General features: G+C 37.9%; 1 protein-coding gene across 1 annotated transcript in view; it reads left to right on the forward strand.

Annotated features, from left to right (window-relative positions):
• ESR1 (estrogen receptor 1) overlaps nt 1–21,084 on the forward strand; it is a 254,813-nt gene that overhangs the window by 54,199 nt on the left and 179,530 nt on the right. The window contains exon 4 of the mRNA XM_081251428.1: nt 12,785–12,901. Within this exon, the coding sequence (XP_081107554.1) occupies nt 12,785–12,901 (117 nt within the window). The remainder of the gene's footprint in view (nt 1–12,784; nt 12,902–21,084) is intronic.

Genomic DNA, 21,084 nt, shown 5'->3' on the forward strand with positions numbered 1-21,084 from the left:
AGTATCTTTCCTAGAATTCCTTTAAAGTTTTTTTTCCCTTTAAAAATAGACTGAGGTATAAATAATACTTTTATTAAAAAATACTTTCATTAAAAAATAAAAGTAAAATGTCATTTGTAGGTGGTTGCTGTCCCTGATAAGATATACTAGAATTGATTAGCTGTAAAAATTAATTTGGGGATCCATTATGAAGGTATACTGTTTTTATTTGCATGCCATTATGTACAGATGTGGTTGTGAAATCGTTCAAATCATGGCACACTGAATGTCCTCACCGGATTTTTAGGAATGTGTTCTCTGAGACAGCCAAATTCTGTTTCATTTTGTTTGGCTCATTGCATTGGCTGTAAATCAGAGAATATTCACTTTAATATCTGAGTCAAATTTTGGTTCTAAACATAATACTGCAGTTGTTCTTTCACAGAATGTAAATTTTTTATTTACTTCCTCAATACCTTATTTCTATTTTCTCTTTTTTCTTTATTTTACACTGGAGCGTGCTGAAAGGTTTTCTGGAAAGATTTTTGTATAATATATGTTGTAACCTATGGAGGAATGTATTTCATGTGATTAAGCTCTCATAACTTTAACTGTGGAAGTATTAGGAATCACAGGTTTTATTTAATTTCCTTGCTGCTTCTGAAATGCCCTCCCAAAGATATAATACAGTGATTACATTAGGGAATTCTATTTTTATTACAGTGCCAATTGTAACGTATTTAGGCATTCTGGTTCAATAGTTCTCAAGTTCTTTCCATTTCACCAACGCTATTGTGTTGTTACTGGGGGAACCAGGACTTGTGAATGACACAAACCTGGATTTCAGTCGTGGCTCCTCCAGCAACCAGCCAAGTGGCCTTCAGTAAGTTACTCAGTCTTTTGAAGTCTCAGCTTCTGCTTCTATAACATGGGAATTGCAGTACCCTACCTCCTCAGTTATGATGTTAAGATGAGATAAAGGGCTGAAGTCACTTAGCACAGTGCCTGGTCCATGGGGAGAACATTCTAATACCATACACAAAAGTAAACTCAAAATGGGTTAAAGACCTAAATGTAAGACCGGATACTATAAAACTCTTAGAGGAAAATATAGCCAGAACACTCTTTGATATAAAACACAGCAATATCTTTTTTTTTTTAGCAATATATTTTTGGATCTACCTCCTAGAGTAATGAAAGTAAAAACAAAAATAAACAAATGAGACCTAATGAAACTTAAAAGCTTTGTACAGCAAAGGAAACCATAAACAAAATGAAAAGACAACCCATGGAATGGGAGAAAATATTTGCAAATGATGTGACTGACAAAGGATTAATCTCCAAAATATGCAAACAGCTCATGCAGCTCAATATCAAAAAAAGAAACAACCAAATCAAAAAATGGGCTGAAGATTTAAATAGACATTTCTCCAAAGAAGGCATACAGGTGGCCAAAAACTACATGAAAGGATGCTTAACATTGCTAATTATTAGAGAAATGCAAATCAGAACTACAATGAGGTGTCACCTCACGCCAGTCAGAATGGCCATCATCAAAAAGTCTACAAACAATAAACGCTGGAGAGTGTATGGTGAAAAAGGAACGCTCCTACACTGTTGGTGGGAATATAAATAAGTTGGTAGAGCCACTATGGAGAATGGTATGGAGGTTCCTTAAAAAACTAAAAATAGAGCTACCATATGATCCTGCAATACCACTCCTGGGCATATATCTGGAGAAAACCATAATTCAAAAAGAGACATGTACCAAAATGTTCATAGCAGCCCTATTCACAATAGCCTGGAGCTGGAAACAACCTAAGTGTCCATCATCGGATGAATGGATAAAGAAGATGTGGCACATATATACAATGGAATATTACTCAGCCATAAAAAGAAACGAAACTGAGCTATTTGTAATGAGGTGGATAGACCTAGAGTCTGTCATACAGAGTGAAGTTAGTCAGAAAGAGAAAGACAAATACCGTATGCTAACACATATATACGGAATTAAAAAAAAAAAATGTCATGAAGAACCTAGGGGCAAAACGGGAATAAAGACACAGACCTACTTGAGAATGGACTTGAGGATATGGGGAGGGGGAAGGGTAAGCTGTGACAAAGCGAAAGAGAGGCATGGACATATATACACTACCAAACGTAAGGTAGATAGATAGTGGGAAGCAGCCGCAGAGCACAGGGAGATCAGCTCGGTGCTTTGTGACCGCCTGGAGGGGCGGGATGGGGAGGGTGGGAGGGAGGGAGATGCATGAGGGAAGGGATGTGGGAACAGATGTATATGTATGACTGATTCACTTTGTTATAAAGCAGAAACTAATTTAAAAAAATAAATAAATAAACTTAAAAAAACCAAAAAGACGCATGCCCTCCAATGTTAGTTGCAGCACTATTTATAATAGCCAAGACATGGAAACAACCTAAATGTCCATCAACAGATGAGTGGATAAAGAATATGTGGTGCATATATATAATGGAATATTACTAGGCCATAAAAAAAGAATGAAATAATGCCATTTGCAGCAACATGGATGGCCCTAGAGATTATCATACTAAGTGAAGTAAGTCAGACAGAGAAAGACAAATATCATATGATATCACTTATATGTGGAATTTTTAAAAAATGGTACAAAAGAACTTATTTACAAAAGAGAAACAGACTCACAGACCTAGAAAACAAACTTATGGTTACCAAAGGGGAAAGAAGAGGGGGGAGAGATAAATTAGGAGGTTGAGATGACCATATACTCACTACTATATATAAAACAGATAATCAACAAGGAACTACTGTATAGCACAGGGAACTCTACTTAGTATTCTGTAATAAACTATATGGGAAAAGAATCTGAAAAAGAATAAATATTTGTATATGTATAACTGAATCACGTTGCTGTACACCAGAAACTAACACAATATTGTTAATCAACTATACTCCACTATAAAATAAAAGTTAAAAAAAAGAATTTCATTCCTTTTTAAGGTTGAATAAAATTCCATTCTATGTATAGTAATCCCCCCTTACCTGCACTTTTGCTTTCCTTGGTTTCAGTTACTTGTGGTCAACTGTGGTCTGAAAATATTAAATGGAAGTTTCCAGAAATAAACAATTCCTAAGTTTTAAATTGTGTACAATTCTGAGTAACGAGATGAAATCTTTTGTCATCCAGCTTTGTCCTGCTCAGTGATGTGAATCATCCCTTTATCCACTGTATCCCGCTGTTAGTCACTTAGTAGTCATCTGGGGTATCAGATCGACTGTCGAGGTATCATGGTGCTTGTGTTCAAGTAACTCTTATTGTACCTAATAATGGCACCAAAGTGTGAGAGTAGAGATGCTGGCAATTCAGATATTCTCTTACTGTGCCTGATTTGTAAATTAAACTTTATCACAGGTATGCATGTGTAGGAAAAGACATGGGGTGTGTGTGTGTGTGTGTGTGTGTGTGTGTATATATATATATATATATATATATATATATATATATATATATATATGTACTGTCTGTGGTTCAGGCATCCACTGGGGCTCTTGGAACAAATCCCCTGCAGATGGCGGAGGGACTACTGTATATATCACGTTTTGTTTATCCATATATCTATCAATGGACATTTGGGTTGTTTCCACCTGTCAGCTATAGTGAATAATGCTGCTGTGAACATGGGTGTACAAATATCTGTTTGAGTCTGCTTTCAATTCTTTGGGGCATATACCCAGAAGTAGAATCTCTGAATCGTATGATCTCCAACTTCATTTTGACTTGCCTCCCAAGCTTCAGTATTGCATTGACAATAACTTGCTTGGTAGTTGGTTCTTGGTGTGCTCCTGAAATCTCAAATGCAACATATTTAAAATTGTTCTGTACCTCTTTTTCCCACTGGCCTCCCAAATCAGATCCTCCTTGTGATTAATGACTAGAACAGTCTTCAAGACACCCTGGCACAAATGACCAGAATCTTTGACTTCTTTCTTCCTCCTCTTCTGTAGCCCTAAGAATTTGGCAAAGCTATTTCAAACTTCTTCACATCTTCTCTCTGCCTCATCTACTTTACTACTCAGAGATATTAGTGCATATTTTGATATGAGTTTTTCCTTGGCATAACTTTGAATACTTCAGGATTCTTCATTTTTTTAATGAAAATTATACACTCCCGTTTTCATTAAAAAACCCTTTTGAACTCTCATTTCTACAAGATTCCCTGCCAGTCCTCTTTTTCCTTTTGCCAGCGGGGCCCCACGGCATCACCGTTTGGACTGGTTCTTCAGTGCTAGCCAGCAACTCCCATAACACTTCTTTCCTTTGGTCACAGTCAATGAATGTATGGACACTGCTAAGATCAAGCAGCACTCATGAGTCAGGGTTGGAGTAGCTGGAGATAATGCAGGAAGTCAATATTTTCCTTGGAGTGTAAGGGAGGACTAGACTTCTGTTCCTTTGTACAGTCATGTCCAGGAGAGTTGGACCATTCATTTCATCCCTGTCATCTAAGTGAAATGTTATTGCCAAAAGAATTCAATATTGGTTTGGCCTTGCACAGTATTTTTCTTTCAGATAGTTAAATAGAAGACAATAACATTGGTCTTATTAATTCCTCACTTTTTACTTTCTCATGCATGAGCTTTCTAAGAAGCAGAATACTCAGTGGTCAACCAGTTGCAGAGAATCTTACCATTGTTGCCTATGGAAAGTAGATACAGTTCCTGAGTGAAGGTCTTGTCCTTTGGGGAAGTTGAGCCTTCCATATATGAATAAGAATTCAATCTCTGGAGTAAGGGAGCCCTTGCTTCAAAACCCATCTCTGCCACTTGCTTGCTGTGTGGTTTTGAGCAGGCTTTTTAACTTTTATCATAGGTTTACATCTGTAAAATGGAGATAAATATAATCCCTTCCTCATAGAGTTGCTGGGGAATTAAATGAAATAATCCGTGTATAACGCAGTGCCTGGCACATCATGGTCAGTACCCAAATGAGTCAGTTTTCTTAGAAGCAAGAATGTTTGGTCATACGATCTCATGCACAAGTGTGAAATGAACAAGCTGAGGAGGGGCTGTAGCTGGAAGCCCCCACTCAGGTTGGGATCGTTGCTTGTTTATATTGCAGTGCTTTGAAAATTCATGAGCAAACCCTTATTTTTCCAATGCTAAGGCTCAAAACTATGTTTTGACATGTTTTCTGTACCTTAACACCTCAAGAAAAGTATAATTTTTCACGATAAAACAAAAAGTTAGAGGTTTCCTCTTGGCCAAATATGTATACGATCCTGTGATTCCATATCAAATTTGAAACTGTATTTAACACTCTATAAATGCATATTGATTCTTAGAAGGAGAAAGAAATACTGATTTTGTCATCTTATCTGGCATCTTAAACAATTTGTGTACGGCTCTTGGATACTTCAAATTCTAATTTCAATGGGCCTTTAATGAAAAGGTGACCAAGCTTTATAGATGCTAGCTAAATTTATGGATTAATCAGGTATAAAAGAATGGGACTTTGAAAATGAAATACTATTTTGTTGAAACCATACAATGAGACTTTCAGATAAGATTAACTAAAGTTGACTTTTTTTTTTTTGATTTGTGGTTGCTTAAACACTGGAGAGTTAATTTATCTTTAACTTGAGAATTCATTTTCATTTCCATGCCTTAAAAATATGAACAGTTAGCTAACTGCTCATATTTTGATAAAAAATGCTAAGTGCTTATTCCTTACCATGCTTGGATTTTTGCCTGACCTCATCAGTCTTCTTGATTTTAATTCATTTTTCCCCCAGGGAACTGTGTATATTTTTACTGAGCTCATTTATAAAAAATCATAAAATAAGAGTTGATGTCATATAATTTGAAGTTTTTCTGGTTATGACTTAAATCTGTGTGTGTGCTTCCTTCAAACTTTGAAATGTGTCAGTGATAGAAATAGTTGGAAAGCACAGTTCAAGTACAACTTCTGAATCCACAAGTTAGAAAGTAGTAAAAAAGGAAGAAAAAAAAAGTACACTACATACCTATCACAGAACTGTTATTGAGGCAAGTTGATGTTCAGATTTATGTAATATTATTGAAGCAAATATTTTAAATATCTTTAACTATTAAGACGAGCAGTACACATTGTATTTTAGCTTCAGTTACTGAAGGGTCCATGTATTTTATATGTAGGAAACCCTACAATTAAGATATACCTCCTTCCCTACTAATACTTTGATGCTGTTAATAATTCATTTATAAGAATTAAAATTTTTTATGGGAAGTAATAAAAGGGACCCATTATTTTCACAGCTAAATCTGTTTCTTTCTTTTTTTTTTAATAGATTTTAATGAAAGGCCAAGTTTCCAACTTTTTTATTATTACTGGTTTATAATCACCTTCTTTAATTAAGACTTTATTTTTTAGAGCAGTTTTAGGTTCACAGCAAAATTGAGGGGGAAAGTACAGAGAGTTCCCAGATACTCCCTGCTCTCTCTTTCTTGGTGATGGCAGTGAGAGGGGGGAGATGAGAGGAAGAAATTGTTAATCACCTTGTAGAACTGAACTTCAGAAAAGTCGTAAAGTAGAAGTTCCAAAAAAGTTAAAACACTCCTAAAAGAAATCACTATTAGTAAAAGGAACCATATTAACATGCATACATAACGAAAAGGTTAGAGGGAAAAATAAAATAAAATTCACAAAAACATTTCTATAAAGAACAAGCTTTGAAATAATTCGAATGTGTTGATTTTTATTTGGGGGCAGTCATAAAATACACTCATCTTAGAAAACCAGCAAGGCATCAGAATAGAAATAGTGGTGGAGATAATTCATGGGTAATCCAAGCTCTTACTTCTCGCTTCCTGACCTGTCACATCTGTGAAGACCTGCTCCTTTATGCTAATGTCTGGCCCCATCCAGTGTTGAAGAGCAGACTTGCCTCTCCCTCTGCTGGTTTCGTCCCGTAGGACCAAGTCTTGATTTTGTGGACCTGAGTTTTGGGGTCCTGGGATGTAGTGACCATTGCTTTGTTGGGGGTCACCGTCTTCCTTTATACAACTCCAGTCTGCCCCCTCAGGAGGCCTGTGCTCCACAGAGGGGGTTCAGGGGGCGAGGGAGGGGCAACACAGAGCTTAGGGATTCCATTTTGTTCCGATAACAAATATATGTTGAGCTCCACTCTGTGCCTTGGTAATGTGCTGGGCACAGGATACCTGGTGACAAATGAGACAGAGATAGTCCATTCCTTGTCAAACCCAAAGTGACCTGGGGGTTGAAACAGCAATTAAAGGGCAATGTGGTAGGTGTTATGACAGGACAAAAGACAGGCATCACTGGAGGGGCAGAAAGGATTTCCCAGAGGAATTGCTATCTCAACTGATAACACCTGAAATATGAGTAGGAGTCAATTGGTCTGAGAGTAGAAGTGTGTTCCCACAAGAAAGAAGGGCATGTGCAAAGGGGTGAGAAGGAGCACAACATGAACAGAAAGACACAGCTAGAGCTTGGATGTGACTTAGAGGGTGGTGAGAGAAGGCTAGGAGAGGAGGTAAGGGCTGATCAGGAACAGCTTGGTGAGCTGTCTTGAGGCATTTAGATTTTATCCTGAGGACTTTGAGGAACATCAGACTATTAAAGTGGGTTACTGACATGATGGTGCGTGATTTTATAAAAATCCCTCTGTCAGGGGTGGGATAGGGAGGGTGGGAGGGAGACGCAAGAGGGAGGAGATCTGGGAACATATGTATATGTATAACTGATTCACTTTGTTATAAAGCAGAAACTAACACACCATTGTAAAGCAATTATACTCCAATAAAGATGAAAAAAAAACATTTTACAGAAGAGACATAAAAAAAAAAATCCCTCTGGCAACGTGGTGGGGCATGATTGGCAGGGGAAGGCTGCAGGCTGTGGCTGTCGTGATAACCTGGGTGGGAAATTCTTGGGGCTATGGTAGTGATGGCGGGCCCAGGACAAAGCTGATGGGGCTTTGAAAAAGAACTTTAAAATAATTGATTTGGTAGGTGTTTATACTATGTGTGTGTGGGGTTTGAGTGAGGGAGAGGGTAGAGTCTAGAACAACACGCATGTTTCAGGCATCATGGTGTGTTGGTGAATAGGAACAGGTGAATGAGGAGAGAAGATGGTCACTTAAGTTTGGGACACATACATCTCAAAGAGTCTGTGAGACAGTTGAGTCTAAATGAACTGGGGGCAGGTGTGGGAAGCTTGGTAAAGAGATTTGGTCTGAGGTGACTGCCAGAAAGCACTGAGGGAAAAGGGTGACAAAAGGAAAGATACACACTATTAAATTCCTCTCAGGTTACTGCTTGTTTTATGTTATTGTTTTCAGCTTTACTGAGGTATAAGTGACAAAATGGTACGATATTTAAAGTGTGCATTGTGATGATATGATATATGTATACATTGTGACAGGATTTCTCCCCTTTGAATTAGTTAACACATCCATCACCTCATATATTTACTTTTTTCTTTCTCTGTTTGTTTGTTGTTGCTTTTTTTCTTTGGGTGAGAACATTTAAGTTTTACTCTCTGAGCAAATTTCAATTAAACAATACAGCACGATCAACTATTGTCACCATGTTATACGTTAGCTCCTCAGACCTTATTCATCTTACAGCTAAAAGTTTGTTCCCTTTTATCAGCTTCTCCCCATTTCCCTCACCCCAGCCTCTGGCAATCACTTTTCTATTGTTTCTATGAGTTTGACTTTTTTTTTTTTTTTTTTTCAGATTCCACATAGAAGTGATACCATGCAGTATTTATCTTTCTCTGTCTGGCTTATTTCATTTAACTGATGCCCTCCAGGCTCATCCACCTTGTTGAAAATGACAGGATTTCTTTATGTTTTAAGGTTGAACAATATTCCATTATATATATTCTGCATTTTCTTTATCTGTTCATCTGTCAACAGACACATAGGTTGTTTCCATCGTTGGTTATTGTGAACAGTGCTGCTATGAACACGGAGGTACAGATATCTCTTCGAGATAACAATTTCATTTCCTTTGCATACATGTCCAGAAGTGGCACTGCAGGATTGTATGGTGGTTCTATTTTTAATTTCTTGAGGAACCTCCATACTGTTTTCCACAGCAGCCGCGCCACCAACAGTGCACGAGGGTTCCCTTTTCTCCACATCCTCACCTGCTTGTTTTAATTTGGTCTGTTGTTATATTTCTTTAGAATCTCTGAATATGGGCCATTGCTTATTTTTTGTAACGAACAAATATAGACTTTCTGTGTGATGGTAATAATGCAAAAATAGCTGAAAGAGGGAAAATAAGAAGAAAGGGGGAAATGAAAAGTCAAGGAAAAGAATCCCAGAGAGGCCTGGGGAAAAGCTCTGTGGGAGGCCCCTGGAGCCGTGGGTGAGTCTGGTAATCCCTGCTTACAGGCAATTCCTAGTAATTCCTCTCCCCACTCTTCACGTTTTCTGCTTATGGTTCACTTGCCTCATCTCCTCTCCCACCCCCACTTCCTATTATTCAAACCCTACATTAGCTCAAAGGCTTTAGTTTTTGGTGGGCAAAAAAAAAAAACCCAGTGATTATTTCTCCAAACCTTCACTTGCAGCTCACATCTTGGATTTGGCCTCTTGCGCTTCATTCTATGCAAGAGGAACTTTTGGGCTGATCTGGTCACAGGTACACAGAGTTCCTCAGTCTCTTCAGTAAAGACACTGTATGTTTCATTAAGATAGTTGGTGCGAGTTTTTTTTTTAAATGAACTCTAATTCAATAAGATTTTCTCTTCCATTATTTTTATAAGACCAAATAATAACATTTAAAAAGAAATTTCTTCTTTAAGAAACTTAAATCAGTTCCTTTAAGAGCACATCTTTACAAAATTATACTCATTAGGCAACAAAAAACTTCCATGTTTTCCTTTCTTCTGATTAAGTTGAAGACTTACAAATAGTTGTTAATGGTGTTTGGTTAAGAAGAATTGGTTTAATTGTTTATATGAAACAAGTACTTGTTAACTTTTTCTTGTTGCCAATTTGTCAATTCTAAATTTTCACGTAGGTTAGGTAGGAGAAAGCCCAGCTTTGTCACAAAAGGTTTGCATTATGAACTTGCTTCTCTTGTGCATCTATTTTTGTTAAGGGATGAATTCGATTGTACAAATCCTGCATATTTTATGTGTTAAACATGTTAGTTCAGGAATTTCACTTGGTTTTTAAAGATACATATCTACGATGGCTGTCCAATCCAAACATAAGATTTAACCATTGACTTCAGACCCAATTCAGTTCTCCCATCTTCTGGCTTGCAGAACTTCTGGCTTTTGGGAAAGAAAGTGAATCAAAGTAATTTTTGGTTCGAATTATTATTAACTGTTTTCTTCTGATATAAACTTATATTTTAAGAGTTAAAATAAGTCAACATGTACTACATAAACATCATGGAAGACCAAACACTAAGAGTTTCTTTGAGGTGTCAGAAGAATACACCTTTTGCCTAGAGTTTATATCTGCCCAGATAAATTTTATTTCTGATTCTATTATTTCCTCAATTTGCCCCTGTTAATAGGGAAGATTCTAAAAGTAATAACTATGCCTGGGTGTTCGAGGCAGTGTGTGGTCTCTTACTGAAGTTACAAGGTTTTAACTCTGTTTGTTGATTCCTCTTATGCAATAGAAGAATGCAGATGTTAATTTAATGTGAAGCCTGTTTATACAGTGACTTTTATAATGTATATCTAAAGATAGAGAATCGAGTTTTATGAGACCAACATTTCTTATCAAGTCCCCACTCCACCCTATTCTAATTGGGCTGACCCTTAAGTTGAATAAAGAGCAAAGAGGTCTGTAGTTAAAACATTTCACTACATGTTGAGTCTTGCCCTTAGTAAATGAGAAAAATGGAGACTTAAAAGAGAATCTGAATATACACTCACTGTTTTTTGTGAATGGAAAACATATTTTAAAATAGTATGTATCATCTTTTTAGTCTAATTCAGGATGTTTTCCCAAGAGGTGCAAGTATTTAGACTCATATAAATGGGCTGCTTTATAAAAACATGCCAATAATACTTTTTAATTTGTGAAGTTTAATATTCTGTACATTATCAACCAGACTTCTTCTGAAGGATAACGAAATGGAGGTGACTTCTAAATCTTAGAGCAGAAACTTCATGTGGGCAATTGGATAACTGTCCCCAGAGCTCAGAGAAGAGGGTTGGGCTGGGAGTTTAAGACTGTACGTCATCTGTATTTAGTGGTGATGAAAGCCGTAGGCGTGAGATGGATTTTCTGGTGGGAGAATTCAGAGTCACAGAAGAGGAAAGGGCCTGGCATTGAGCCCTGTGCAGTTCTGGATTGTTGTGGCATGGAGGGAGGCAAATCTGCAAACTCTGGGAATCTCCAGCTTGAGAGGTAGAAGGAACCTCCCAGAATGCTGGGAGCATTTTTTGTTTCAGAAGCCGAGGGAAAAAAGCATGTTTCAAGAGGAAGGAAGGAACTGTCAGGTGCTTCTGATGGGTCAAGTGTGATGTGGCCTGAAAGTATCTATTGAATTCAGCAACAGAAGTCATTGGCTGTTTCCGGGAAGCTGTTTTTGTGGAGCAACAAAGGTGGAAAACAGATTGATGTGGGTTGAGCCAGGCAGGAGAAAAGGAGGAAAAAGACCTCCAGTGCAGACATCTGTTAGGTGTTGAGCTGAGAAGGATGGACAGGATAAAAGACAGAAGTTCGAAAGTGCTGTGGATCAAGGGAGACCTTTTTTGTGGGTCAGACTTGCATGACATGATAAAAGCCAATAAGGTGAAGTAAACCTCTGTGAATTACAGGACACCATTAGAGAAACAATCTTCGGAATTATTGGAGAACCAGAAGGGAAAGAGAGGGAGAAAAGGATAGAAAGCTTATTTAAATAAATAATGGATGAGAACGTTCCCAAAACAGGGGAGAGATTTGGACATCCAAGTTCATGAAGCTCATAGGTCCCCCCCAAATTTCACAATATTATATGCTAATTATATCTTAATAAACCTTGGGGAAAAAAAGCCAGTTAGAAGGAAGCATTGAAGCGAGAGAGATTCAATAAACAAGAGAGAAAAGAAAGAGGATTTAGAATAAAATAACAGCAACAACAACTAATATTCGTTCAGTGTTTGCCCTTCCCAGAGCACCGTGCTAAGCCCGTGACATGTAGTCTCACATTTAGTTCTTAGAATATGTTATGCAGCGGTGCCGGGGGGAAAGTGTGGCCTAAGGATGTTAACCAACTTGCTCAGTGTCCTCCAGCTAGTGAGTGGTGGACTGACTTACTACCTTAAGGACCGACCTTGGTCACCACCACAGCCCACCACCCCCCAACTGGAATGTAGGTGTTCTGCGCTGCGTTTGAAGATCTGCTTAAAGATTCTTTAAATTATATTTTAAGACAGGCCACTTTGAAACCCTCTGTCTGAAAGTTCTAACAGCTCTATTTGGACAACAATTTTGGTGGGTGGCCTGGGTCCAAAAAGAAAAAAAGTCCTTATCTACTGAGAAAGCTTAACCTTGAGAATATATATGTAAAACATCGTGCCCCCAAATATAGGCTGTGTGAACTGAAGGGGATTTGCCCAAAGAACTCGCAAAGCAACTTGGGGAGGCAGAAATTAGTTGTGGGAGAGTTGTTTTTTTATTTTTAACATCGCAAGAAGGACACAAAAAAGGATGATGGGTTGAGGCAGCAACATAGAAAGGCCAAAGAAGAGATGTGAAAACATCCCACAGACAGCTTCCCTGTAGATTCCGACCAACTAAATTTCCTGAAATAATACTAATTCTGTCCTCTTACTTTCGATAGGACATAATGACTACATGTGTCCGGCTACCAACCAGTGCACGATTGATAAAAACAGGAGGAAGAGCTGTCAGGCCTGCCGGCTACGCAAGTGCTACGAAGTGGGCATGATGAAAGGGGGTAGGTACCTTGGACCCAGGGCACCCGCCATGAGGTCCTTGTCCCCCACCCACTGCTGGCCATTTCCATTCTAGTCACCACGGGAGTGGAGTGATTTCTCTTCTAATTAATCTTTTTCCTATTCTCACTTTTCTTCACAACAAAACTATTTTTTATAACTCATTTTATTAAAAAATAAGAAATCCGAACACACCATTTTGTGTTTCCTATTTTCAATGTAAGTAATTATATTTAAAATCAAAATTGTGTGGGAGGTGGTGGTGGAAGGAAAAGAAGACTGCTCAGCGAATTATTATAGAAATATGTTTCAGTTACTCTTTACATTCCTCATGCTAGAAAACCGTATCTGGGAAGAAACGTTCCTTACACCGAGACTTGTACATGTGAAAGCTAAAGAGCTAGGTTGTCATCTTTCAATCCCTTCACATCCCTTAGGGAATTTGAATTTCAATCAAAAGGCAGCTTTCTCCTTTAGAAGTTGAGTTAACTAGCAGCTCCCATAATCTCAGTGTCCAGTATGGAGCTGGGAAAAATGCAGTGATTTCTGAGCACTAGCATCACGAGGTGGTCGGGATCTGTGCCCGTGTATTTGTGCTGTGGGTGTGTGTATGTGTGGTTTTCTGTCTCCTCATGTATCCAGTCTTCCAGTTTTCTTATACAGGAATCCAGTGTCTGGTTCTGGGAATATTAGGTGCTCCATAAATGTGGTTGCCTGATTGATCTCCTTGTATTCTTTGGAATCTAGTCTTGAAGAACACTTCTAGTCTTGAAGAGCCTTCAAAATACTGGGAGAGAACAAGAGGAAATGTGTAATTGAAATAAAGGAATGGGTGCATCCAGTGTTTTAGGATGATATAAAGGAGAGAGACAGACCTATGATGGTGCTGCCTGCTGATCAGAATGGGAAAAAATCTTTCTGGAGAGGAGGCTTGAGATTAGTTAAGGAGAACAAAGTGGCCATGAAAAAGAGTAGCAATTGTGCAAATAGAGGGAAGCTAACCTTTAACTCATTAACACTTAGACAAAGGGGGAGACAGAGGAAAAAGCAACAATCATGCCTGATTGTTATGGCGCTTATAGGCAAAGATTCCTTTGTTAATGGCCATAAATAAACCTACCGGTTGAGATTTTGAATACAGCATTTGGAATAAATTCTCTTGATGAACAGTCGAAATGTTGAATTTACGCATTGTGTGAGCTGTGACTATATGTCTTGAGTGTCTGAAAAAGCAGCTTTGATTCAAAGGATGATTAATTCCAAGAATTTAATAGCCACATTCAGAAAATGACACTTTGAGTCATAAATGGATTAAATATTTAAGGAATTCATTTTCTTTGTACTGTTGGAGAATTAGTCAGGCTTAATTAAACTCACAAAAAGCTTCTTAAGGTAACTTGATAAGTGACAGGAATAAAACAGCTACATGCAAAAAGTTTACTTTGAAAGAGTAGAGTCCAAGTTTAATATTCTTCTTTGAAAATTGTAGGTAGATTAAGCCCAGACTCTTAAATTCTCTCTAAAAGCTGAAATGATCAACTTGTAAATTAGTCCAAAACATTTTTTTTTCTTTGAGGGTACCCATACATTGACCCCACTTCATAGAAACAATTCTGTTTTTCTTAATTAACATCCAGATACAATCTGGATGCATAAATATAAATTACGCATATACATTTTTATCTAACAAAAAATTTAACATGGAAAGACATACTAAAAATCTTCCCACTGCTTTCAAATAGGACTTTAGATAATTACTGCACATAGTCAATCTATGTGTGCATGCATGTACTTGTACATGTATATTTATGACTGCAAAATATATATCTATACTAGTTTGCTGCTGTGTTAGTCTGCTCAGCCTGCCATAACAAAGTCTACAGACTGGGTGACTTAAACAGCAGAAATTGATTTCTCACAGCTCTGGAGGCTGGAAGTCCAAGATCAAGGTGTCAGCAGGTTTGGTTTCACCCTAGACCTTTCTCCTTGGCTAGAAGGTGGTCCTCTTCTCGCTGTGCCCTCACATGGCCTTTTCTCTGTGTGTGTGCATCCGTTGTGTTTTTTTCTCTTCTTTTAAGGACCCCAGTCATATTGGATTAGGACCCCACCCTTAGGACCTCATTTAATCTTTATTACATCTTTAAAGACACTATATCCAAATTTAGTACTCTTCTGAGGTACTGGGGTTAGGGCTTCAATGTGATTTTTCGAGGAGACACAATTCAGTCCATAACAATTTCCCATAGAGATTCCTTAGCAGTTGTTAGTATCCATCTGCATAAAATGAAAACATGTGTCTTTCTGGCAGTTTATACATGTGTATAATTTTACAACAAGCTTTAAAATTGTAAAACTATAGGCTGTGAGAACATCTCATTTTAATTATATGTATAGTGTTTGCCATAATGCAATATAATTTATTTTTTTTCCACAGTATGGGATACCACACATAACCTCATGACACCTTGTATAACAACTCCCCAGATACCACCCAATAAAGACCTAATTTACAGCTGGAAGTACAGTTATAGCCAACTATAAAGTTTGAAATTACTTGTAAAGAACAGCTGTGACTAGATAAATCTTTACAACATTTTCCTACTGGTTTCACAAGAATCCAGTGTCTGAACCAGGCTAGAGACCAATTAGAATACTGAACCTCTCCATAAGAAATAAAATGTTTCATTTCAGATAAAAGAGAGAGAACGACAAACTTACCTCCTACTTTTTTTTTTTTTCTGTACGCGGGCCTCTCACTGTTGTGGCCTCTCCCGTCGCGGAGCACAGGCTCTGGACGCGCAGGCTCAGCGACCATGGCTCACGGGCCCAGCTGCTCTGCAGCATGTGGGATCTTCCCGGACAGGGGCATGAACCCGCGTCCCCTGCATCGGCAGGCGGACTCTCAACCACTGCGCCACCAGGGAAGCCCCCTCCTACTTTTATAGCAAGGCAGAATACATTTATTAAAGTACCCTAAAGATCCAAAACAGTGCATGATTTATCTACATGAAGAAATTTATTTTAATCTCTTATGATGCCTGCTGTGCCCTGAAAATCCCAACATCATTATTAGATTTGGTCCTGAGCCAAGATGGTTCAGTAAGATGCAGGATTTAAGACATGCTTTAGGGGATGCACTTTCCCACCTTAGTGCTGCTGGTTTCTGCCGAGCTTGCAGTTTCCTTTTCATGTGTCTCCCTCCCCTTCAACCTTAAGTGGCAGATTAAATGTCTCTTCTTCAGGGAGGTCTTCCTTTTGCCCCACACTAGGTTAGCTTCCTGTGTTCTCCCTTTCATAGGAAACAGCTCTTCCCTGAGCCCTCCTCACTATTATTGTTAGTTGTTCAACATCTATCCATGAACTCCACGGTGGTGGAGACTCTCTCTGTCCTGCCTACTGATCTAGCACTAATCAAGTCACAAAGTGAGTGATCAAGAAATTTTTTTCCCATGAAATAATGACTTAATTCATTTAAATAGTTATTTGTTCAGGGCTGCTTAAGGGTGAGCTATTATGAAGAGTACAAACATGGATAAATCACCTAGTCCTTTCCATCAGAATCCTCATTGTACAAAGAGGACATGTGCACCTGAAGTGGCAAATAAAAATCTGGAAGACAAGTTGAGACCAGGATGGAAGATGAAGATGAGAATGGAAGACCAGCAGCCAGTGGAAGTTCAGAGCTTTGGCCAGCCGCTGCTGGGTTTAGTCCAACCCAGAGTGTTATTCAGACCATCTGACTTCCAAGGTGTATATTATTATCCAAGAACTTGGCATTCTAGCTTGGTTTGGTGGAAAGGGGAAAACCTCAGAGATGGAATTCTTGGCCCAAATACTGCCTTCCCCTCAGATTTGCTGAGCAATCCTGTTACAGTCATTTTTATGAGTTTCATTATCCTCAGATGTAAAATAAAAATAAGTAATTTATACTTAACAAGTTTCTTGTAAAGGTCACAATTCATAACATGTGAAGTACTTTATAAAGTACAACACAAGTGTTAGTGATTACAGGCAGACCTCAGAGATATCAGGTTTGGTTCCAGAGCATCGCAATGAAGCAAATATAAAGTGAGTCACACAAATTTTTTGGCTTCCCAGTGCATATAAAAGTTAATGTTTATGCTATACTGTAGTCTACTAAGTGTGTAATAGCATTATGTCTAAAAAAATGTACATACCTAGTTAAGAAATACTTCATTGCTAAAAAATGCTAACCATCATCCGAGCCTTCAGCAAGTCATAAAAGTAACATCAAAGACCACTGATCACAGATCACTATAACAAATATAATATTAATGAAAAAGTTTGAAATATTGTGAGAATTACCAAAAAGGAACACGAAGACAGAAATGAGCAAATGCTGTTGGAAAAAGGGCACCAATAAACTTGCTTTATGTAGTGTTGCCACAAATTTTCAGTTTGTGAAGAACACAATATCTTCAAAGTACAATAAGATGAGGTATGCCTGTAGATCTTCTATCCTAAAAATAATTCCTATCTTACCTAAATACTCAGCACAGATTTTTTTTGGAAGGAAAAGAATGGCAATTTTATCACTAGTACTAAGTATAAATATCTAATTCCTTTGTGGAGAGTAAAACCCTGGCTCAGACACATCTGCTTTTTTCTTTTTGGCATCATATGCTGGATATAGCTTCATGATGAATGAGCTTTGTTGTTTATCATTTTATGATGCCAGAGATTTATACAAACTTGTTAAAATTCCTCCCGATAAACTTGGAAGTGTGTTGGTGGCAAGGTTTTCATTTTTCAGACAAGGAAATTGTCACCAGAAATTAATTGATGTGCAGGACTCATGCACTACCCATCTTGGTTGTGCTTCCTTGTAACACATTAAGAAGAAATTTGAGATAAAGTAATAATTGTCACTAGTCTTTATTTTGGTGACAACATTGCAATTTAATTTTGAGAAATATTCCAAAACAATAAATAAATTTAGCAAATTAATGTTACAATTTTAAAGTGAGAAAATAATAAAAATAATAATATAGATGGGGAAATGTATGCTGTGGGTTCAGAATAACTGAGATGCCTGATGAAGAGCTGGAAAATAAAATATTTCCTTTTGCCTAAGTTTAATATTTATAGTCATATTTATAGTCATGTGTTACTATAATTTGTTTCATTGATGGGATGAGCTTCCAGTCCAGAAAATTAGGTTTCCTTTGATCCTACATTGGCTCTTTTTTTTTTTGCCAGAAGTAACTGTTTATTAATGTTAATGACAGGAGAACCAAATCAATGAATTAAGAATGAAAATGTGAATTTCTTTCTTGGGATAGTCCAACAATTCTGTGAGACTTGTAGCTGCATGTGAATCCAAGCTTTTTCAGAAGGCAGGGTTGGGAATTCATGTTATTTTCTCTGTCTCTTTTGTTTTCTGTCTTTTCTCACTCCTTTTTGGTATCATCTAGTCCCATGACTTTAAATACCATTTATATGCTGATGACTGCCCAGTTTATACCTTTAGCCCAAAGTTTCTCCCAAGTCCATGACTTCTGTATACAACTTCTCAGGTGTCTTCCTCACTTGAGTGTCTAAGAAACATCTCAAACTTAATTTGTTCAAACCTGAATTTCCGTTCTTTACCCTCAAACATGCTTTATCTGCAATCCTTCCCATCCTAGCTAATAACTTCATCTTTTGAATTGCTCAGGCTAAAACAAATGGAGTTAACCTTGATGCTTCTCTTTCTCCCACACCTCATGTTCAGGAAATTCTGGTGGTTCTATCTTCAAATATTTTTGGAATCTGACCACTTCTCACCACCTGTATTGTTGACACTCTGGCGTGAAACACCACCATCTTTCTCCCAGCTTATTGCTAAAGCCCTATCTGCTTTTTTCCTTGCTTCCCTACCATCTATTCTCCCTAAAGATACATTAAAAATGGAAATCAAATCATATCACTTCTCAAAACATTGCACGGCTTCCCCGTTCACCCAGCTGACGTCATTACAGTGGCCAGAAGACCACGTCTCCTCCCCATTCTTACTTCTTTCGCCTCTTTTCTTATTCCTCTCTCTCCCACTTACCCTAAACCACGTGAGCGTTCTTACGTGTCAGGCGCACTTATGTCTTGGACCAATTACTCTAGCTTTTCCCTCTCCCTGGAATGTCATTCCCCCAGATATTTGGACACCTAACTCCATCACCTCCCTCAGATTCTTTGCTCCATTATCAATTTATCAATGAGGCTTATCCTGATTGTTGCATTTAATAGCGCAGCCCACACATCCCGCATTTTCACCTTCTAATACACCATAGAATTAATTATTAGATGATTTATTGCTTGATGTCTGTCTCCCTTACTAGAGCATAAGCTCCAGATGGGTGCTTACAAACAAACAAAACATGCTTGTATGTTTTGTTCACTGATGTATTTCAAGTGCTTAGATCAGTGCCTGCATCTAATAGACAGTCGAGAAATAGTTGTAGCATGCATGAATTAATAGAATGAATGAGCACAACTGAAAGTACACTGTAAGTGTTGAGCTATGAATAGATTGAGCATCAAGAGTCCTGTTTTTCTAATGAAGGGAGAATATCTGCTTGGAAATTAAAACCTGTATAGGAATTAGCTTTCACCACATAGCAGAACCTCACCTCAACATCTCAATGGCAATACAACAAGAAGCATCCATTACACGTCAGGGAGAGACTAGGAAGCTGCTGATATTGGCAGGGCTTACTCATATGTCGGGAGGTCAGCGGGCTGTTTTGGCTGGAGCAGCTAGGATGACTGAGTTTTGCTTCACACGCCTCTCATCCTCCAGCAGGCTAGTCCAGGCGTGTTCTCCCAGTAATGGCAGAGGCACAAAAGACAACAAGCCCCAAATCACAAGCCCATTTCAAGCTTTTTGCTTGCATTATCAGCTGATGTCTAAGGGCCAATGCCCGTCAAATGGCTGAGTCCTTAGGTTTCGTGAGAGGGGCCTTCAGAGTTATCTGGCAAAGGTTAAAAAACTGGAACCATTTTTGTAATCTATCACAACCAGAAATATGAACTTTTCAGATTTGAAACTGAAAAATAATTAGAGAGTCATGGACTCTTAACACTTGGAAGGGACCTGTAGGTTCATTTACCCTTTTCCCATACTCAGTGCAGGAATCCCCCATCTAGCTTTCCTGACAAGCTGTGTGAGGGGTGCTGAATATGGATGTGAATTTTATCTTCGCGCCTCTTTTACATACATGATGAGTGGACACAATAGGGCAGGAAAAAACCAGAAGTAGGCGTGAACCAGTACTTCTGGAAAAATATGGGCTTGTTTCAGATGTGCTGTATTTCCCTAATTCATTTAGATGTAGGTTTCATGTATGTTACAACTGGTTATGAATGGATGTTAGAAAACAATTAAATGTAAGGCTATTTTAATATTTCAGTAGAAGTTCACTGCATATATAAAATGAACCAAGAAACACTGACAATCATACTTTTGCTTTTGTATAAGTTATAGAATACTGATTTCATTGTTTTATGCTGAAGTAATTTTGATTGCTTATTTAGAGGTCATTTTGGTTTTTAAAGGACAGGAAGAGGGATCTTCATTTACCTTTTCACGAATGACCATGTCTCACCTTGAATGTTAAAAGAAATGCTGACGGGTTTTTTAAAAATTCCAGAAATCGGTCTTTCTTGTTCCTATAATTTGATTTTGCAAAAGCAAATCATTTTTGAGATGATGTAATGACCCCTTCTGTCAATAGAATTTACAAAATGCAGAACTTTGGGGGCAGTAATTGTATGAATAAATTGCTGTTTTCAAATTCTATAAGCCTAACACCTCATAAATTTTCATGTGTTTACATTTTGTTTCAATGATTGTGATTAGGATAATAAACGGTGTTTAGAGCTGAATGAACTTAAAAGATCCCCTAGTCCACCTCTTTGTTTTTCAGCTCATTGTTCTTGTCCAAGTCACACAGCTAGTTAACCACTCAGACCAGAAGCCAAGACTCCTGACACCTGGTTCAGGGCTCTTTTCATTGTATTGCACTGCCTTACTGACCTGGAGTGATTTAGATCATCATGAAATGTAGACACATGTATAAGTAAGATGCTAATGTCACACAGACCAAATTATGACTTAGGAACAATTACTATGGGCACAAAATACTACTCTTCTTCAACAAAAACATTAATCAACGCATTTGGCTTAGTT

This window comes from Mesoplodon bidens (genome assembly GCF_964165515.1).
Source record: "Mesoplodon bidens genome assembly, chromosome: 12".
Lineage (NCBI taxonomy): Eukaryota > Metazoa > Chordata > Mammalia > Artiodactyla > Ziphiidae > Mesoplodon > Mesoplodon bidens.